This window comes from Solea solea, chromosome 13, assembly GCF_958295425.1.
Source record: "Solea solea chromosome 13, fSolSol10.1, whole genome shotgun sequence".
NCBI lineage: Eukaryota > Metazoa > Chordata > Actinopteri > Pleuronectiformes > Soleidae > Solea > Solea solea.
Window position 1 is genome coordinate 22157526 of NC_081146.1, and position 20714 is coordinate 22178239.

At 38.6% G+C, this 20714-nt stretch overlaps 1 protein-coding gene, 5 non-coding genes and 2 pseudogenes across 6 annotated transcripts; all 8 read right to left on the reverse strand.

Moving 5' to 3' along the window:
- Positions 1 to 694: 694 nt before the first annotated feature.
- Positions 695 to 864, reverse strand: LOC131472009 (U2 spliceosomal RNA; annotated as a pseudogene).
- A 1070-nt stretch (positions 865 to 1934) lies between these two features.
- Positions 1935 to 2098, reverse strand: LOC131472026 (U1 spliceosomal RNA). The gene has a single exon (XR_009242059.1). It is a non-coding gene; the product is annotated as a U1 spliceosomal RNA (small nuclear RNA).
- A 779-nt stretch (positions 2099 to 2877) lies between these two features.
- Positions 2878 to 3047, reverse strand: LOC131472010 (U2 spliceosomal RNA; annotated as a pseudogene).
- A 912-nt stretch (positions 3048 to 3959) lies between these two features.
- LOC131472025 (U1 spliceosomal RNA) lies at positions 3960 to 4123 on the reverse strand. Its single transcript, XR_009242058.1, has one exon. It is a non-coding gene; the product is annotated as a U1 spliceosomal RNA (small nuclear RNA).
- Positions 4124 to 4906: 783 nt separating this feature from the next.
- On the reverse strand, positions 4907 to 5097 carry LOC131472006 (U2 spliceosomal RNA). Its single transcript, XR_009242042.1, has one exon. It is a non-coding gene; the product is annotated as a U2 spliceosomal RNA (small nuclear RNA).
- Positions 5098 to 8610: 3513 nt separating this feature from the next.
- On the reverse strand, positions 8611 to 8774 carry LOC131472024 (U1 spliceosomal RNA). Its single transcript, XR_009242057.1, has one exon. It is a non-coding gene; the product is annotated as a U1 spliceosomal RNA (small nuclear RNA).
- Positions 8775 to 9582: 808 nt separating this feature from the next.
- Positions 9583 to 9773, reverse strand: LOC131472008 (U2 spliceosomal RNA). The gene has a single exon (XR_009242044.1). It is a non-coding gene; the product is annotated as a U2 spliceosomal RNA (small nuclear RNA).
- Positions 9774 to 11537: 1764 nt separating this feature from the next.
- Positions 11538 to 20659, reverse strand: gpd1l (glycerol-3-phosphate dehydrogenase 1 like). The gene is made up of 8 exons (XM_058648484.1): positions 20515 to 20659; positions 19317 to 19494; positions 18162 to 18302; positions 16116 to 16254; positions 14791 to 14903; positions 14208 to 14444; positions 13989 to 14095; positions 11538 to 13646 (listed from the first exon to the last, which is right to left on the reverse strand). Exons 1-8 carry the CDS (start codon positions 20556 to 20558, stop codon positions 13550 to 13552), a joined length of 1056 nt encoding a protein of 351 aa, XP_058504467.1. The 5' UTR covers positions 20559 to 20659; the 3' UTR covers positions 11538 to 13549.
- Between the last annotated feature and the right edge of the window lie 55 nt (positions 20660 to 20714).

Consider the following 20714-nt stretch of genomic DNA (forward strand, 5'->3'; position numbering starts at 1 on the left):
ATGCAGAAATTAAATACTGATCAAACTATTTGTAAAAAAAACTAAATATATTATGAACATTATATATTTTGTTAAAATAAAATGTCCCATGATGCACTGTGGCAAATACGTACGGAGGTCCGACCTAAAGTCGCCTATTTTCTGTTATTTAACGCTTAAAAGCGAATGATAATCAAACTGTATTTAAAATATAAAACACAAAGTTAAATCAAATTGTGACAGAAATTCTGACCAAAAGAACAAAAAAACATCTGAATTTGTGAGAAAAGTACAAAAACTTGACAACGTACATTCCCCCTTCGTTTCCCGTTTATGTGTCCACTAACGATGGGTAATAGTGACTACTGCCACCTACTGTTCTGGGAGTTCAACAACACCGTTTCTTCTATAACTTTTTTCGATGTCTCCTTCAATGGTGAGAGCAATACATTTTAAACTACAAAAAAGTGTTTCATGTGTATTCATGTGCACAAATCATATACACGACATCTGGGTGCGTAATGTATGAATTAAACTAGACAAAGAGGAAAAGAATCATATAAACATTGACGGTAGTTTGCAGAGATCAACACACGTTAGGTATTCTAAAGTAAGGATCATTAATACAGCAATGTTAGAATATACCATAACAACAGACACAACAGAATAAAACGTACTCAGTGTGCTGGAATATTAATTTCTTTAGACATCATTAGGGGGGTGCACCGTTCCTGGAGATACTGCAATACCAGGTCGATGCGTGGAGTGGACGGAGCAAGCCCCTATTCCATCTCCCTATTCCAAAAATCAATTTAATATATGGTCCCCGGGTAGGGGACGTATCAGATATTAAACTTTACACACAAAGCATTACAGGGTAGAGGGGAAATGCAGTTAGCTATATGTAACTGTTACATTCCCGTACAGTCCAGGGGATGCGGGGAGGAACAAGGTAAAAACGGAAACCTCGGGGTCTTGTTAAAAGAAGAAAGGCTGAAGTACACCGAATGTAACCGTATGTAAAAAGTTTTATTTACAATAAATAAACGACAAAAACTTAAGACGAGCTGCTCCAAAAGTAGCTGTAGGGCCTACAGGACAGAGGAAAAACACAATCAACTTAAAGAGCCAGATCAATCCAAACTTAAACCACTAAAGTAGAAATTACACCCTTTCTCTACCAGAGAAAGTATCCCACGTACCGAAAACAAGGTTGAATGGTGCACACACACAGCTTCCCAAGCTGCACAGAAGGAAACACTGCTCACTGAGCAGTGCTCAGTGGTTTGCGAGCTTACACGCTGTCTGCATAGCTCCAGGAAGGAGAGAGAGCGTGTCCCAGCTTTTCCCCAGCTTTTATGCACTCTGTCTGATGGCTGAACTGGAGGCACCTGTGGAAAAAAGCAGACTGGGCGGAGCCAATAAGCACACACAGGGAAAAGGGATGTCTCACTCAGCACCCTGGCACGTAACAGTTACAATGATTAAAATAAAGAATTAACTTATTGATCATAAATCACTGCTGTCCACGTTTACGGGCTATACCATGTGCAATGTAGGCTATTATGCACATCTAATCTCACACAAACATGTTTTTAATCAAACAAAACACAATGTGATTGATAACCAAACAGCACCAAAACATATTAATGAATGACAAGAATTAAGTAGCGTTTCCTTATACAGAGCTTTTTTAATCACACACCATGTTTGGCATACATAAAATGCTGATTCAAATCACACAAATAACTTGAACAGTGAGTTAAATATTCTAATATGGAATATGAATTCAAACATTGACATTTTTGATATTCTGGTTGTTGCTCCTGCTGACAGCAAAGAGAGAATTGTGAAGCCTGTCCTAGAGGAAAGAGCATATTCATGACATATAACACTCCAGTATAAGTTCTGAAGTGCAGACACTTCAATATTGGTATTGCTTTATACATGTTGATGAGGGGAGAGCGCGAACGCAGTCCCCCACTATCACAAATTATGCAGTCGAGATTCTCGCATTTGGAGAATTCGCAGAAGTCAGCAAAGTCGGAGTGCAATGACCAAGCCTCGCCCTGGGTGAACCACCTTCTTGATCATGGTATCTCGCCTGCCAGGTAAGTATGAGTTGCTAGCGTTTCACACACGTTACTGTATCACACACACACCATGATCAGTGACGGTGATGAAAACAATAAATAATAAAAAACCACAACCTTAGAAGCAGCGGCTATGCAGAAATTAAATACTGATCAAACTATTTGTAAAAAAAACTAAATATATTATGAACATTATATATTTTGTTAAGATAAAATGTCCCATGATGCACTGTGGCAAATACGTACGAAAGTCCGACCTAAAGTCACCTATTTGCTGTTATTTAAGGCTTAAAAGCGAATGATAATCAAACTGTATTTAAAATATAAAACACAAAGTTAAATCAAATTGTGACAGAAATTCTGACAAAAAGAACAAAAAACATGTGAATTTGTGAGAAAAGTACAAAAACTTGACAACGTACATTCCCCCTTCGTTTCCCGTTTATGTGTCCACTAACGATGGGTAATAGTGACTACTGCCACCTACTGTTCTGGGAGTTCAACAACACAGTTTCTTCTATAACTTTTTAATGCAATACATTTTAAACTACAAAAAAGTGTTTCATGTGTATTCATGTGCACAAATCATATACACGACATCTGGGTGCGTAATGTATGAATTAAACTAGACAAAGAGGAAAAGAATCATATAAACATTGACGGTAGTTTGCAGAGATCAACACACGTTAGGTATTCTAAAGTAAGGATCATTAATACAGCAATGTTAGAATATACCATAACAACAGACACAACAGAATAAAACGTACTCAGTGTGCTGGAATATTAATTTCTTTAGACATCATTAGGGGGGTGCACCGTTCCTGGAGATACTGCAATACCAGGTCGATGCGTGGAGTGGACGGAGCAAGCCCCTATTCCATCTCCCTATTCCAAAAATCAATTTAATATATGGTCCCCGGGTAGGGGACGTATCAGATATTAAACTTTACACACAAAGCATTACAGGGTAGAGGGGAAATGCAGTTAGCTATATGTAACTGTTACATTCCCGTACAGTCCAGGGGATGCGGGGAGGAACAAGGTAAAAACGGAAACCTCGGGGTCTTGTTAAAAGAAGAAAGGCTGAAGTACACCGAATGTAACCGTATGTAAAAAGTTTTATTTACAATAAATAAACGACAAAAACTTAAGACGAGCTGCTCCAAAAGTAGCTGTAGGGCCTACAGGACAGAGGAAAAACACAATCAACTTAAAGAGCCAGATCAATCCAAACTTAAACCACTAAAGTAGAAATTACACCCTTTCTCTACCAGAGAAAGTATCCCACGTACCGAAAACAAGGTTGAATGGTGCACACACACAGCTTCCCAAGCTGCACAGAAGGAAACACTGCTCACTGAGCAGTGCTCAGTGGTTTGCGAGCTTACACGCTGTCTGCATAGCTAGTTACAATGATTAAAATAAAGAATTAACTTATTGATCATAAATCACTGCTGTCCACGTTTACGGGCTATACCATGTGCAATGTAGGCTATTATGCACATCTAATCTCACACAAACATGTTTTTAATCAAACAAAACACAATGTGATTGATAACCAAACAGCACCAAAACATATTAATGAATGACAAGAATTAAGTAGCGTTTCCTTATACAGAGCTTTTTTAATCACACACCATGTTTGGCATACATAAAATGCTGATTCAAATCACACAAATAACTTGAACAGTGAGTTAAATATTCTAATATGGAATATGAATTCAAACATTGACATTTTTGATATTCTGGTTGTTGCTCCTGCTGACAGCAAAGAGAGAATTGTGAAGCCTGTCCTAGAGGAAAGAGCATATTCATGACATATAACACTCCAGTATAAGTTCTGAAGTGCAGACACTTCAATATTGGTATTGCTTTATACATGTTGATGAGGGGAGAGCGCGAACGCAGTCCCCCACTACCACAAATTATGCAGTCGAGATTCTCGCATTTGGAGAATTCGCAGAAGTCAGCAAAGTCGGAGTGCAATGACCAAGCCTCGCCCTGGGTGAACCACCTTCTTGATCATGGTATCTCCCCTGCCAGGTAAGTATGAGTTGCTAGCGTTTCACACACGTTACTGTATCACACAGACACCATGATCAGTGACGGTGATGAAAACAATAAATAATAAAAACCACAACCTTAGAAGCAGCGGCTATGCAGAAATTAAATACTGATCAAACTATTTGTAAAAAAAACTAAATATATTATGAACATTATATATTTTGTTAAGATAAAATGTCCCATGATGCACTGTGGCAAATACGTACGAAAGTCCGACCTAAAGTCACCTATTTGCTGTTATTTAAGGCTTAAAAGCGAATGATAATCAAACTGTATTTAAAATATAAAACACAAAGTTAAATCAAATTGTGACAGAAATTCTGACAAAAAGAACAAAAAACATGTGAATTTGTGAGAAAAGTACAAAAACTTGACAACGTACATTCCCCCTTCGTTTCCCGTTTATGTGTCCACTAACGATGGGTAATAGTGACTACTGCCACCTACTGTTCTGGGAGTTCAACAACACAGTTTCTTCTATAACTTTTTAATGCAATACATTTTAAACTACAAAAAATGTGTTTCATGTGTATTCATGTGCACAAATCATATACACGACATCTGAGTGCGTAATGTATGAATTAAACTAGACAAAGAGGATAAGAATCATATAAACATTGACGGTAGTTTGCAGAGATCAACACACGTTAGGTATTCTAAAGTAAGGATCATTAATCGGTAAAGCAATGTTAGAATATACCATAACTACAGACATAACATAATGAAATATAGTCAAGGAGGTAGTAGGTTAGTTTCTTTAGACATCATAAGGGGGGTGCACCGTTCCTGGAGATACTGCAATACCAGGTCGATGCGTGGAGTGGACGGAGCAAGCCCCTATTCCATCTCCCAATTCCAAAAATCAATTTAATATATGGTCCCCGGGTAGGGGACGTATCAGATATTAAACTGATAAGAACAGATACTACACTTGATCTTAGCCAAAAGGCCGAGAAGCGATAACTATACTCTCGCAGAGGCAACATAGTCATTCTCGGCACAGTCCTTTTCACTCAGAGGTCACACGCGCGTTCAAAGTACGCGTCTACGGACAATCGCTTCATCGTCAACAACACAACACACATTCATCGAACACGCTGTCGAAAAAGGTCGCGATCGCTATACTTTAGATTCATTTGAAGAAACAACGTTGGCTCCTCGACTTTTCCGGGTCACGTGATACTCTCGTAACCAATAGAAATGTAAAGTAAACATGTGTTGCTTTAACGTTACAAATTACAGCAAAACTAATGTTTACGTCCAAGTTTGCTAAAGACTCACTAGACCTCGATTAACCGATCACGACCAGCGAACTATAATTCAATGTTTTTAATCCCGTTGTGTCCGTCTACAACTGCCGGAGTGGTGCGTTCAGGTACCCTTTGTTTTTCCCCAACTTCAACTCGTCGATTTTCAAAGTTGGTACAATGCAGATTATTGTGTACTTTATTTTATTTTTCCCATACAGACATACAGTATTTGGAGTTTTATTATTTGGCATTCCTTTGAATACTTTTCTATATTGAAACGCTGGTATTTAAAGTGTAAAGTTACTTTTTATTTTACTCTTTACTTTTCAACAATAGGTGCTAAATCACCCCCGTCGTGAAACTAATAAATTATTACCTCATCCTAAATTGAAATATTTTGGAAATTTTGTACACAGGTCATACTAAGTGACATTTTGGTGAATTATATCCGCTGCCAAACAAAAGGCCAGACTCAAACTATGGCACCACCTGTTGGACAATGAGCCCAACTGCAGTGACTCACCCCACCCCACTGCCCCCACCCGCTCGCTCACATAGGATTTATTCAAAGTATTACATTTAAAATAATCCCAGTCTGACTTTTCTATTCTGACTTTCCTTCAAAAAGTGGCGATTTTAGACAAACAGTCCCCGACTGTGATTTACAAAACCAATGAGAACCTGGCACCAAAGTACAGCGGCTCTAATCCCTGCTGACACGCAACTAAAATGTAACTGCGTCACAACATGCAGATACAACACGCCGCGATAATGTGCTCACTTTCACCCGCGGTGGTGTTGCAGAGTCAAAACTTAGCCGAACCTGGCACAATCTTGGTTTCTCAAGTGTCAGAGTCAACGAAAAGAAAATTTCGCCACCTGCAGCTACAAAATACGACACAATCGCCACTACTGTCGCCATGTCTCGTCGCCATTCGACAGAACACACACAAACCACGACGAATTATACGCTGAAAATGCAAAAAACATCGGTGCAAGAATTGTCACAGGCAACGAAAAAGACAAGAAATGCAAAATACACGTACCATGAAGCGTGAAAACGACAGTAAAAAAAAAGGTTTTCGACAAAGTGACCTTGTTTATTACGTTGTTACGCAAATCTGCTCTCGGGCGTCCCCAGTGGATTAACCAAGTAAATCTCCTTCGTTTTACTGAATTTGTCATTTGTGGTGTTTTATTACTGTTCCCTTAAATTGTGATCAAGCTTATGTATAATGTTTTGTCAGTTAAATATTAACACACACTCTTATGATTTGTTGTATACAATTCATAACCAAATAAATATTGGAAATACGGTGGTGCTGCAAATCAGAAAGTGCAGAGTTTTTTTGGGTGCCGGATGTACATATATATATAAAAAAGTGACCCAAAAAAGTTCCAGTTTTTAATTTTTATTTCTGTCAAATCTACTTGCAATTTACTGTATGAGATCAGAAAAAAAAAAACTTAATTGAAAACACTGCAGGGCAATAAGCAACCTCAGTGTGGCGCTGTGACATCATAGCATCTGTAGATTGAGGCTTGAGTTCACTTTTAAAAAAATGATTGGAGACCTAGCAATTTTTAAAAACATATGGTGCTATAAATATATCCTTTATCTTAATCCAATTTACACATTTTTAGAGTGTTTTATTCATCAGATGTTTGTATCCAAGCATTTTCATTCCAAGTTGAGACATAAAAGTCTTTAAGTTTGAGACAGACTTTAACAAACTGAGTCATCCGTGTTACTGATTATGTCTAAACAGTATTTATATTCATTATTGGATGGATCATTTAACAGAAAGGTCTGGGGTTTGATGTACTGTGGGTCAGGGGTCAGCAAGTAAGTTTGACCCAGGGAGTTTTTTTTCTAAGCAAGAGAATATTACAACGACAGTGTTTTATTTTTATATTTCAAACAATCACATGTCTCTTTGAATCGGTTCATATATTTTTTCTGATAAAAGGCTCTGCATTCTATATGAAATTGCACTTTCTGTGAAGATAAACAAATTATTTTATTTTATATGTTTTAATTCATGTGCTGATGCTGCACTTCACATGACATTGTTGCCATTCACTTATTCACATACACTCACACAGAGCATCTACAGCAGTGGTCACCAACTGGCAACCCACCATTTGAATTCAAAAATTAGATTTTTATTATTATTGTTATTATTTGCTTATCTTCGCAAAGAAAATCCAATTTCATATATAATTCAGAGTCTTTAATCTGACAAAAAATATGAACTGATTCAAAGAGATTATGTTGCTAGAATTGTCAAATAAGTGAAATGATTGGTTTGAAAAATAAAAGATAAAACAATGCTGTTGTAAGGTTTAGCCAAGTTTGGAGAATAAATAACTATTAGCATACAGTATGCATGTAGCAGAAATTCTCCAAATTAAAACGTGCACAATAATCATTAACACTTCAAAAAGGCAAAAAAAACCTGTTCCTGGGTCAAACTTACTTGCTGACCCCACCAATAAATATTAATATTGTAACATCTCACTAATAAATCACAAAATATATTTTTATAGCACGATGTGTTTTTAAAATTTGCTGTCTCAAGTCATTTAAAAAAATAATAATAATAACTGAACTCAAGCCTCAATCTACAGATGCTATGCTTCTAGACCTGCATTGTTTTCAAATGGGTTTTTTTCTGATCACATAAATTGCAAGTAAATTCACCAGAAATACAAATAAAAAACAGGCATTTTTTTTATATCCTGCACCAGACATTTAAAATATTTTGTGTTGTTTTTCATTGATAAATGTTTTCATTGATAAATGCTATGAAGTAGATAATTCATCTGGGACACAGTGTGTGTGACTGACTAAAAATAAATGACCAAACAAAACACAATGTGATTGATAACCAAACAGCACCAAAACTATAACATATGAATGAATGACAAGAATTAATAGCTTTTCCTTATACAGAGCTTTTTTAATCACACACCATGTTTGGCATACATAAAATGCTGATTCAAATCACACAAATAACTTGAACAGTGAGTTAAATATTCCAATATGGAATATGAATTCAAACATTGACATTTTCTGATGTTCTGGTTGTTCCCTCTGCTGACAGCAAAGAGAATTGTGAAGCCTGTCCTAAAAGGAAAGAGCATGTTCATGACTAATAACACTTCACTAGAAGTCTACAATGGAGTCACTTCATTGTAAGTATTGCTTTACACATGTTGGTGAGGGGAGAGCGCGAACGCAGTCCCCCACTACCACAAATTATGCAGTCGAGATTCTCGCATTTGGAGAATTCGCAGAAGTCAGCAAAGTCGGAGTGCAATGACTAAGCCTCGCCCTGGGTGAACCACCTTCTTGATCATGGTATCTCCCCTGCCAGGTAAGTATGAGTTGCTAGCGTTTCACACACGTTACTGTATCACACACACACCATGATCACTGACGGTGATGAAAACAATAAATAATAAAAAAACACAACCTTAAGAAGCAGCGACTATGAAGAAATTAAATACTGATCAAACTATTTGTAAAAAAAACTAAATATATTATGAACATTATATATTTTGTTAAAATAAAATGTCCCATGATGCACTGTGGCAAATACGTACGGAAGTCCGACCTAAAGTCGCCTATTTGCTGTTATTTAACGCTTAAAAGCGAATGACAAACAAACTGTTTTTACAAAATATAAAACACAAAGTTAAATCAAATTGTGACAATAATTCTGACAAAAAGAACAAAAAAACATCTGAATTTGTGAGAAAAGTACAAAAACTTGACAACGTACATTCCCCCTTCGTTTCCCGTTTATGTGTCCACTAACGATGGGTAATAGTGACTACTGCCACCTACTGTTCTGGGAGTTCAACGACACCGTTTCTTCTATATCTTTTTTCGATGTCTACTTCAACGGTTAGAGCAATACATTTTAAACTACAAAAAAGTGTTTCATGTGTATTCATGTGCACAAATCATATACACGACATCTGGGTGCGTAATGTATGAATTGAACTAGACAAAGAGGAAAAGAATCATATAAACATTGACGGTAGTATGCAGAGATCAACACACGTTAGGTATTCTAAAGTAAGGATCACTAATTGGTACAGCAATGTTAGAGTATACCATAACAACAGACATAACAGAATAAAACGTAGTCAGTGTGCTGGAATATTAATTTCTTTAGACATCATTAGGGGGGTGCACCGTTCCTGGAGATACTGCAATACCAGGTCGATGCGCGGAGTGGACGGAGCAAGCCCCTATTCCATCTCCCAATTCCAAAAATCAATTTAATATATGGTCCCCGGGTAGGGGACGTATCAGATATTAAACTGATAAGAACAGATACTACACTTGATCTTAGCCAAAAGGCCGAGAAGCGATAACTATACTCTCGCAGAGGCAACATAGTCATTCTCGGCACAGTCCTTTTCACTCAGAGGTCACACGCGCGTTCAACGTACGCGTCTACGGACAATCGCTTCATCGTCAACAACACAACACACATTCATCGAACACGCTGTCGAAAAATGTCACGATCGCTACATTTTAGAATAATTTGAAGAAACAACGTTGGCTCCACGACTTTTCCGGGTCACGTGATACTCTCGTAACCAATAGGAATGTAAAGTAAAAATGTGTTGCTTTAACGTTACAAATTATAGTAAAACTAATGTTTATGTCCCAGCTTGCTAAATACTCACTAAACCTCGATTAACCGATCACGATCTGCTAACTATAATGTGATGTATTTTTAATCATATTGTGTCGGTCTACAACTGGAGTGGTGCATTCACGGACACTTTGTTTTTCCCATCTTTAACTCGTCGATTTTCAAAGATTCTAATCGACGGCAAAACAAATCAAAACCAAATTCTGAACTATCAGTACAATGCAGATTATTGTGTATTTAAATTTCCCATACAGCACCGGTATTCAAAGTGTAAAATTACTTTGTATTGACTTCTCAACGATAGCTATTGCAACTTTGCAAATCACCCCCGTGATTGCACTTTTTGATTTATAAAGTACACAGGACATACTATGTGAAATATTGGGGAATTCTATTTGAAATTAAAAATTAAAAGCTGCCACACAAAAGGCCAGACAAAAGGCCAGACATTGTCACCTGCTGGACAATGAACCGAACTGCAGTGACTCACACCACCCCACCTCCCCCCACCCGCACGCGTCACAGTTTTTCTTCTTTGAAATACAACATTAGTTTTTTTATTACTACATTTAAAATAATCTCCGCCTGACTTCACTTATCTATTCTGAACTTCCTACAAAAAGTGGCGATTTTAACAAGACCTGACTTTGACTCACAAAACCACTGGGAACCTGGCGCTTAAGTACGGCGGCTCTGACCACTGACACACATGAAATGTAACTGCGTCACAACACGAAGCGCTAATATGCCCACTTTCCTCCGCGGTGTTGTTGCAAAGTCAAAACGTAGCCAAATCTGGCAAACTCTTGGTTTCCCAAGTGTCAGTTAGCGAAATGAAAACTTCGCCACACCATGTAGCTACACCATTCGACACACACTCACACAAACCACGACGAATTACACGTTTAAATGCGAAAAACGTCGGGGCGAGAATCGTCAGACGCAACGAAAGTGAGAAGAGATAAAAAAAAATACACAAAATGCACCTACCACGAAGTGTGAAAACGACAGAAAAAAACAAACGTTTATGTCAAAGTGAAAAGCGTCTCCTTGTCTCCTTGACCTCGTTAGTCCATTGAGTTGTGACGTAAATCTGCTCTCCAGCGCCCCCAGTGGAGTAACCAAGTAAATAATCTTTGTTTTACCGAATGGGTCATCCGTTATGTTTTATTACTGCCCCCTTATATTGTCATCTATGTATATTGTGAGTTTTTTGTCAGTTTAACTTTCCTGTTATGTTATACTGTTATGCATTGCGCTATATAATGTGTAACTAAATAAAGAATAACTATAGTTAATATAGTGGTGTTGCAAATCACAGTGTACCTGTAGAGAGAAACAAATCAGAGCTCCAAACAAAATAAGACAGTTTTGCTTGGCATCAGTTACAGAGAAGAGCTCAAAGACATAAAGTGGACACCTTGGTTTATACAGACCCCAAAAAGTTCAACAATATGAATAAAATCTTGTCAGAGTTTGTGAGTGGAAAGTTTTATTTAAACACACAGTTAGTATTCTAATGAAAAACAGATTTTCATTTTACCTGAGTGGCTGAGCAAAGATGTTGAAACAAACGGTTACAACACATGATTGTGTCTGCTGTTGGTCTGTAGTGTGTCAGTGTGACACAGAGGCAGTATCATGCTGGGTTGACAAAGCTGGTTTGTGTGTTTTGTTTTGTTTTGTTTTTTTTTAAGTCATTTAAACAGCCGCTTCCTGTCGATACGTTACGTGTGAAACTGATGAAGCAGAATTGTCACGGTACAAACACGCACACACAGTCCATTTTCAAACACACAGTGAGGGAAAGGGTGCCATCTTATAAAAAGAAGCACATGCGAACACATGAAGGCAGAGAGAATATTATGGCATGTGTAGCTCTAAAGATTCCTCTTTTAAAAAAAAAAATAACAATAATCCTTCACGTTACCATAGTCACACTGCTACCATAAGCATATCATGGTATTTTCTTTAACTGAATGATCACTTTTGAATTTTTGAAATGTACCGTTGAATGACATCACATCCTCAGCTCGATAGAATCTGACATTTACTGTCCACTTCATGTGACATTTGTAGTAGGGATGCAGGATATTTTTACCAATATGCAAGATATATCACTCCCGATATATTGGGCCAATAATCGATACGATGTACAGTATATACGTTTTTCCCTGCACCCAACTGCAGAGGCCGTTTAGTCTCTTCTGTAGTGAAATGAACATAATATTTTGCCTACTCTTGTCGCAGCACATGTAGATATACATTTAATTCACTGAGCAAAAATAATCGTAACAAATATTCACAGTTGTAGAAGGCAACAGCATAAGTCAATGAGGTATGAATCATTAGTCGATCTAGGTGTGTTTGGCGACATCCTATAATGCATTTTAGAGCCAATAATACCGTGCATCCCTAAGTTGGGGCCAGAAACTGAATATTCTACCCAAACCTATGTACTGTATCCAAGTATAATGGCTTTAAAATAAAACATACATATGTACCAAACTTGTACATTGTACATGCACATTAAGAGTCTACTTTGTGAAAGAAAAATTGGCTCCAAAGCTTGGGAAAGAGTGAGTGGATGAGTCTATCATTTGTTACAATCTGCAGTTTCACCATTAGGAGTCACTAATTCTGACATACTGGCCCTTTAAGCAGGAGCAAAAGATCTTAATAGGAGGCTATTTGTTAAAGTTTACATCTGCTTTTCCATGTTTTCAGCCAATTTTTCAGCCAAGAGTGCAAGCTTCTGTATCTGAGGCTGGTTCCCTGTGTGCACAGCCAAGTTTCCCTTTGACACGACGAGTTCAATCCTGTTAAAATATCTAAGCTATAACAATACCATGTAATAAAAAACGGAGTCATCTTTTTTGTCATTAGGTTGTGTCATTAGCATTTCATGCCCGTCAACAGCAAAAAAAAAAAATGCTGTATAAAAGTATAAAGGAAGAGGACGGTTGAAACACCCTGTGTGGTCGGAGTGTGAGTTTGAGCTGCAGTGGTTCCCAAACTAGAGGTCAGGACACCCAGTGTAGGGAGGTGACTGACGGATTGTCATTTGAAAGCACCACTGGTAACAGGATGATGTGTTTAATGTCTTTTGTGATAACAACAATAATAATAATTATAATTATAATAATGATAATGGGGGACCCGAGGCTCTCACCCCGTCGTTTTTGGGGGTCAGCGGCTAAAAAGTTTGGGAACCACTGAGACACATAAACATACAAATAAAAAACAATGATCCCAGAAATAGTCAAAATGATACAGACAGGTGAAATTATAAGACTCAAGTAGTTAGTAGATAGATAGATAGATAGATAGATAGATAGATAGATAGATATGGCAGTTTTGCTTTTTTGGTTTCTCTGTGTCCATATTAGTTTGACTGGAAGTGTTAATGCTGAGCAAGGTTGATCCACTGACACAGAGCGCACACTGTTGTGCTCTGCTGCCCCCTGTTGGAGTCACTGGGCAGGGATCACATGTGCTCTGGGTGGCTCTGCAAGCAGGAGATCATCTCTTGGACCGGCTTGCCCTCAAAACAGACCTGATAGACTGCTGTGAAGAGAGGGAACCTGGGGAGAGGACAGACAAGAGTCAAGACAGAAGACATGGAGGGAAAAGGCAGCAGAGACACGGTAGAGTCAGACAAATCAAATCTGCTGCGTCAACATGCAATTTTCTCTGTCGGTGACTCTTTGTCTCTTTCTTCTCTCTATTTGTCTGTCTCTTTGTATGTCAATCAGTCCGTCTGTGTCCCAGCATCTATGCCCCTGATCACACATGTGTTAGCTGGTGTCTTTCTGCTAGTGATCTTTATGCTAAGCTATGGTAAAAAAAAACAACAACTCCTTTTCCATTGTCAGACTATTTCTTGCCAGTCATTACTGTGGTAATAAAGACAGACGTGTACATACTTGTCCACTATGTTCTTCTGTTTGAGGATGTGGTAGACCTCAGCTGAAGTGGCCGGACCCTGGAGCTTCTGACCGTTCAACATCTCCTTCTCCAGCTCCTCGATGCTCTGACAGCACAATGTACAAATACATCAAGCCGTAAGTCTCACAGTGGAGAATTGAGACAGAAAAACCACAGAGGCAGAGAGAAGAGAGGTGTAAACACCATGCATCCCCTACCTTTCCTGTTGTAACGAAGGCCTCTGCCACTCGTCGATTGCGGCCACCGTAGCACGTTGTGATGAGGTCGGCCAAGCCGCAGCTCTCCAGAAAAGTTGCCGTAGAAACAGAGCCGTCCTTGGAGAAGAGTTTGGCGAAGGCTATCATCTCCATCAGCCCCAGGCGGATCACGGCTGCCTTGGTGTTGTCACCGCACCGCAGCCCATCGCAGAAGCCCGCGCCGACAGCGACAATGTTCTGCTCCCAACAGAACACAAAGACCAAATACATTCACATTTAGGATGTTGAATGACCAAATTGTGGCTTTTGTGATTGGTTAATTGTGTTGTTTTTACATTGCATTAGTCTTACAGTGTTGACTAGAGCTGGTGTAGATTTCATTAGGGGGCTAAACTCTATTGCGTTTTTTGGTCTCTCATGGAAGCCATGTTTTACCGGGCTTTTTCCCCACCTGCCCTTGACAGAGCGGAGTCATCTTTAACTGTACCTCATGCAGCCACACTTCAAAAATCCTTAACTATCTCTTTAACTGACCGAGCATTAACATGGAAAAAAAACAAAACCTGTCAGTGTGTGTGTGTACCTTGAGAGCTCCACACAGCTCCACGGTATCGGCATCATCCACCACTGTGATCCTGAAGTTAGGCGTCTGCAGCAGCTCCTTGAACAGCTGACCATTCTCCAGGATCTTACTGCCTACACACACACACATTAAACAGCATAAGATTCTAATATATTAATTAGTAGCATTGCTATTATTAAAATGACTAATCTTTTGGATCCATGGTTCTTTGGTGGTACATGGAGGACAATCAGAGAAAAAAAACAACAGCTATTCGCAAACATTATTGTCGTGTTCTTACAACCAAAGGCATAGTCTCATAAAACTCAAAGACTATGGCAACTGCTTTATTTTTATTCTCTCCTCCGCAAATAGAAGCTATTTTCAGCACACATTGTCAACGACACGACTACACTGATGCTCTTGGATCTTTAACAACTTGTGGTGAGAAAAGCAGCGAGAGACACTGGTGTAAAATTAAATTGCCTGCATCAGACAGTCCTTTCTGACTGGATTTATGAAGTGTGAACTGTTCACAGTCACACCATTGTCCACAAAAAATATCAGAGGTGTCACTTTACTAAATCTGAACAAAGGATTTTAAACACAGAAGTAAAGAAAAAAAACATATTTAACCTCACTGACGGAGGCAGCGGTGGATCAGCAACACCTGTGCATGTGCCTTCATGTCAAAATCTCCTCTTTTCTTTGTGGACTTTGGGAGTGAGTGGTTTACAAAAGGGACACACATTTCTGTTTTCTGTTGTAAAAGGCTGTATCATGGCAAAGAAAGCAGCAAACACATCCTTAAAGATATCATAGGCTTATATTACAAACTGAGCCTCATAAAAAAACAGCACTATCTCTTTAATTAATCTTGTATCGTCATAATGGGTTGTAAAATGTTAATTAAGTCAAAGTAATCCGGTTAATTAAAAAAAAAAAGTCAATTCCCATGTGAATATTACGGGATGACTCTGCATTCCCACTGTATCGACAATATGTACATATTTAAGCCATATATTTACATACTCAAATGTATATATATATATATAGGTTAGAATTCACAAACTCAGGGATCCATATCCTATAATAAAACAAAAATGCTGCACTTTTGTATGTTCTTACCCGTGTTTGCATTTTATTATCTGTAACTGTGTATTTAAAAGCACTATATAAAGGAAAGTTATTATTATTATGATTAGATATTCTTCTAATATTATTTTCAATATTCTTTCAAACTAGTTATTCATTACTATGTTAATAGTAAGTATTAATACTACAAACCTATATACAGTATATACAGTATATATACAGTATATATATATGTGTGTCCTTCTTCTCACCTATAGTGGTTTCACAAAACTTCTCAGCGGCCACTTCGTTGGCGATGTTTGCTCCCATGAGGACACTGACGTCAATCCCCATCTTTTCTCGGATGATGTCAGAGATGAGCTTCAGGCCCTCAGGACCTTCATCGATCCCCTGACAGACACGGAGATGTGAGGAACACGTAAATGCAGGGAGAGGGTGAGTCATCGGAGCAGAGCGACGAGGAGGAGGAGGAGTGTGGTGGAAAACAAATAAGGCATAGCTGAATATTTTAAGTGATCATTCAGGCTGTAAGAGGTTCTGACACACAGTCAGCATCTTACGTTCACTCTCTGCAGGAGTCGAGCAGGCAACAAAAACATGGCTGCCAGCAAGGACACCAGGAAAAACAGATTGTAGCCACTTAAAAAAGGGCTCACCTAATAAAATCCACCTCACTTCAAATCAACATAAAAAAGCACCATTGAAACTTAAACTACAGTTTCCAGTCTGTTCCTGTTTTAAGAGAAAGCTTGTGTCTAGTTCTGTGATTTTGCTCCGTGCTACACAGATGTATAGAAAAACCCCAACATGGACTGTAATGACGTATTCACATGCATATACAGGCCTTTAATATGGAGTTAGTCCCCCCTGCTTGCAGCTTTAACAGCTTTGTGTTTCTATGGGACTTTGTGCCCATTCATTCTATAACATTAACCTTGTCATTTTTAGATATTTCAATGCAGAAAATGTTACATGTTTGAAGTTGATTTTGAGAGTCTGTCCACATACTGTGCTCTTACTCTGAAGGATTTGCTTCCTTCAGCACTTAGAAGTATGCAACAGCTGTGGCCTAGTTAACTGCTCACTTTCTATTTTGAGAGAAACCGAGTGAAAAACAACCTCTGTGTCTCTGTGTCAGTCGCAGTCCTGCAGCTCAGGCCTGATATGACATTAATCCTCCTCTCTGCATAATGACCCACACACACAGTTTTTAATCAGCTTTTCACCTGGACAGAGCTGAGGATTTATTTCCTCTATCGTGTAGACACACAGACAAAGAGACAGGCTTTCATCTCCATCATCTGAGCTGCAGTAGAAAGGTAGGTAACAGTCCAAACAAACCACAGTGGAGTGGAGTGGACACAGAGGAATTAAATGTGTGGATAACAGGCAGGTTGCAGCAGATTTGGAGCCAGTGCCGCTCCTGACACAGCCAGAAAATCACTATCTGATAAAACAAGTGCAATAGTTAAACTGTGTAATGTTAATCACCTTTTATCACAGGTTCATCCGGGTTAAATAAATCCTGTTCCTGTTCATTTTAGTGTGAAACAGGTGTGAGTTTGTAATTACCTATTCCTTCCATACAGGGACTAACACTGACCTCGAATCTGTCTTCAGGGAGCAACACAGGCTGTAGGGACAGCTCACAAGTTTTTTTCTCTGCCGTGTACCAGTGAGAAGCGTTCATATCATTTTGAATAGAAAAGTCTGTGATGCCAAAGATGGCTGATAAATAATGGACAATCTGAGAAGAGAAGAGGATATTTGTTTAAGCTCTGTGGTGGACACAGCAAGAATCTGTGCCACTGTGATTGACAATCTGACATGACCATAGTGAAAGACAAAAATATTGTGTAGTCTGATCCCAGCATACATCTAAAATTACTGTCGTTTTTTACTGGGACTTTTCTAGATATTCAAGCAGCAATCCAGAGAATACTGCTGAAGAGCTGATGTCTGTATCCTTCCTCCACTCACAGGGGAAGAGGAGAGCAGAGGAGTCTGTGTTCTTCGGTGAGATACAGAAGAGAAGAGAATGAGGAGGAGCGGAATACTGGTTTTTAAGTTGTTTGTGACACACGGGGTCACATGTCACAAAGCTACCACTGAGGTGGGTTTCATACTAGTACGTGAAAGATAAGGGATCTTTATAGACTGAGTTTCAAGATGCATGCAACTCCATGTTGAATGAGCTGATCCCCAGCAACACAGTACAACAGTTATCAAACAGCCAGAGTGAGTCAGTGTAGGGGTTCACATACTACAGCTGAATGAGTGGGAGAGAAGATTATTACCTTGATGAGTGTGATTCCTCGAGCATTCGTGGAGACACAACCCACCATCTCATCACAGAGCTTCCTGATGAACTGGTGAGGGACCACAAACACGAGCAGGTCAGCGCCGTCCGCAGCATCACACAGCTTTGGAACAGCCACCTGTGGAAGAACAGCAAAATTACACAACAAGCAAAAACCACATCAGGGCTGGAAATCACAAGAGGTCTCAGGATACAACATAAATAAATGCTCAACAGTTATGATGATAAATGATAGAATGATTCTGTGATAATCAATATATTACAAGATAAATGTATAACACCAATACATCACAATATCTGTCTAACTGAATTAGGGATGATCCAAAACGCCTTAATATCATATACATAGTTGACTAAGCACATTCTGAAAAATGTGCTTATATAAAAAGCACCAAAATTAACAGCAGAATATTGTTACCACAGTGAGTAGCATGTGTGGGAATCTTTCAGTTTTGTAATTAAGTAAAATATGTACAATAGATTTTAAGAAATAGTTATATTGAATAAAACAAAGCTGTGGCGTTTAAAGTATGTGATGTTTTATCTCACCTAGTATAGCAGATAATATATACTATATAGCAATACTGTGAAATTTTGTGTGTAAATATCCAGTGTCAACTAGTCAACATACAGGCTTAAAATTTCAGCGTTTGCCCTAATTTGTTCATTTTAATTTGTAAATTGTATTTTACTTTGATGGATAGTTACGCAATTTGTTTTGAAGTGAAACCTTTCAAATATTACATGAAGCCCAGCTGCAATGACCACATGCATGTGTTAAAAGATATGCAAGTTCAGAAATAAAATCAAAAAGGACTAATTATTAATCAGTTTTTATCTCGAACAACACATCAAAACAGTAATATATATGGGAATTTTCTCTCATGTGTTGTAGTAAAGATTCAAGGTTTGGGTGTGGACGTCAGTGGATTTTCAGATTTCTAAGTGGGCCCCGGCACTAAGAGTAAGAGTAAGAGTGTATTGGACTGATTTTGATATCTCTAGATACTTAAGGTTGTGATTTCGAAGGGTATCAATCCATCCCCCGGCTAACGCAGCTTCAACGCAGCTTCAAATCACTGCAGAGATCAAAATGCAGCTTCATACATGCTGGAATCCTCACACTTCTTACCACATTCTCTGGCAGTTTATATCCAGGCAGGTATTTGACGTTTTCATGCTCCGTATTGATGACTTCACTGAGCTTCTTGCCGTTAACGCTTTCTTCAAACACCCACATATTCACCGTGTCGGCAAAATGCTGCAACGACTTGACATTACTTCCAATGATTCTGGCGATGGCTGAGCCCCTGCAACCAGAGCAGAGGTCAGGAGCCGAGTTCACCTTCACTTGACAACAAACACTCATTGCTCATTTATTGGAGGTGAATATGTGATACACGTGCTCCTTAATGCAAGTACAAAAGAATGTGGACACACCAGTTAAGTATTGAATTAAGGTGTTTTAATCAGGCTTTGAATGAGTCCGAAACTTCTGATCTACTGGGATTTTCAAGCACACCCATCTCAAAGGTTTACAGAGAAAACCTGCAGTTCTTTAACACCTTGTTGATACAAGAGGAGAATGGCCAGACTGGTTTGAAATGATAGATGATAACAGTAACACACACAGTCACTTGTTACGCATCATCTGAAATGAAAGTTATTATTTTCCATTTTGAGATTTTAATATTCCAATAATCCAGTAATTCCAATAATAGTATGGGTAGGGCTGGGTTGCAAACCTCTCCAATTTAGAAACTTTCCATGGGAATTTAAGGGAAATTTGGATAATTTAAAGAAACTGTGTCTTATACAAACATAAACATTTTGTTTTGTCATAAGCATACGCACAAGCAAAATGATACAAATAAAAAACATGACCTAGATACATTTAAATGTGCATTTATTTCAAAATGTGACTTTATTTTGAAATAAATGTTTATGTATTGATACTTGATATAACATGTTCTGTTGTAGAAAGTAGCCTGTAGACTTTTTTGAGGACAGAAGACAATGAGAAGAGACAAAGGAAAGAGAAGAATGCAACACTACAGACGCCTCCTGCCATAAAACACAGATAATAACAGCCTGCACTGCAATGAATGTGTGTTTAACTTTAAAACAGTAGCTAAATATCATTAAGACTTTGTGAAGCTACTCTATTTTTACACAGTCCTGCAGGGAAGCCCCCCGTGGACAGGCCGACCGTCGGACACGGAGACGATCCTCGTCAACAAACTACAACGCTTTACAGGAGCAGAACTTGTCCCTCTTTTCCTCCTACTCATAATCAGCATCATCTTCATCATCATCGCTCGATATCTTACCAGTTTCCGGAGCCCACTATGCAGACTTTGAGCGGAGAAGCCATGGCTGATGGTTTCTCTTTCCTCCGGCTCTTTTTCCTCAGAAACACCGTTAAACTCAGCAATCACCCGCTGCCACTCAGTCCCTGTCTCATACTGATGACGTCACACCGAAGTCGCACACACAAGCTTGTCGGGAGTTGTAGTTTTACCGCTTGTTG

Coding starts and splice junctions, on each gene's coding strand:
- gpd1l (XM_058648484.1), bottom strand. CDS start 20,558: ATGGCTTCTCCGCTCAAAGTCTGCATAGTGGGCTCCGGAAACTG. Junction 14,904..16,115: donor GTTTTGTGAAACCACTATAG/GTGAGAAGAAGG, acceptor GTGTGTGTGTAG/GCAGTAAGATCCTGGAGAAT. Junction 14,445..14,790: donor AGCTGTGTGGAGCTCTCAAG/GTACACACACAC, acceptor TGTTGGGAGCAG/AACATTGTCGCTGTCGGCGC.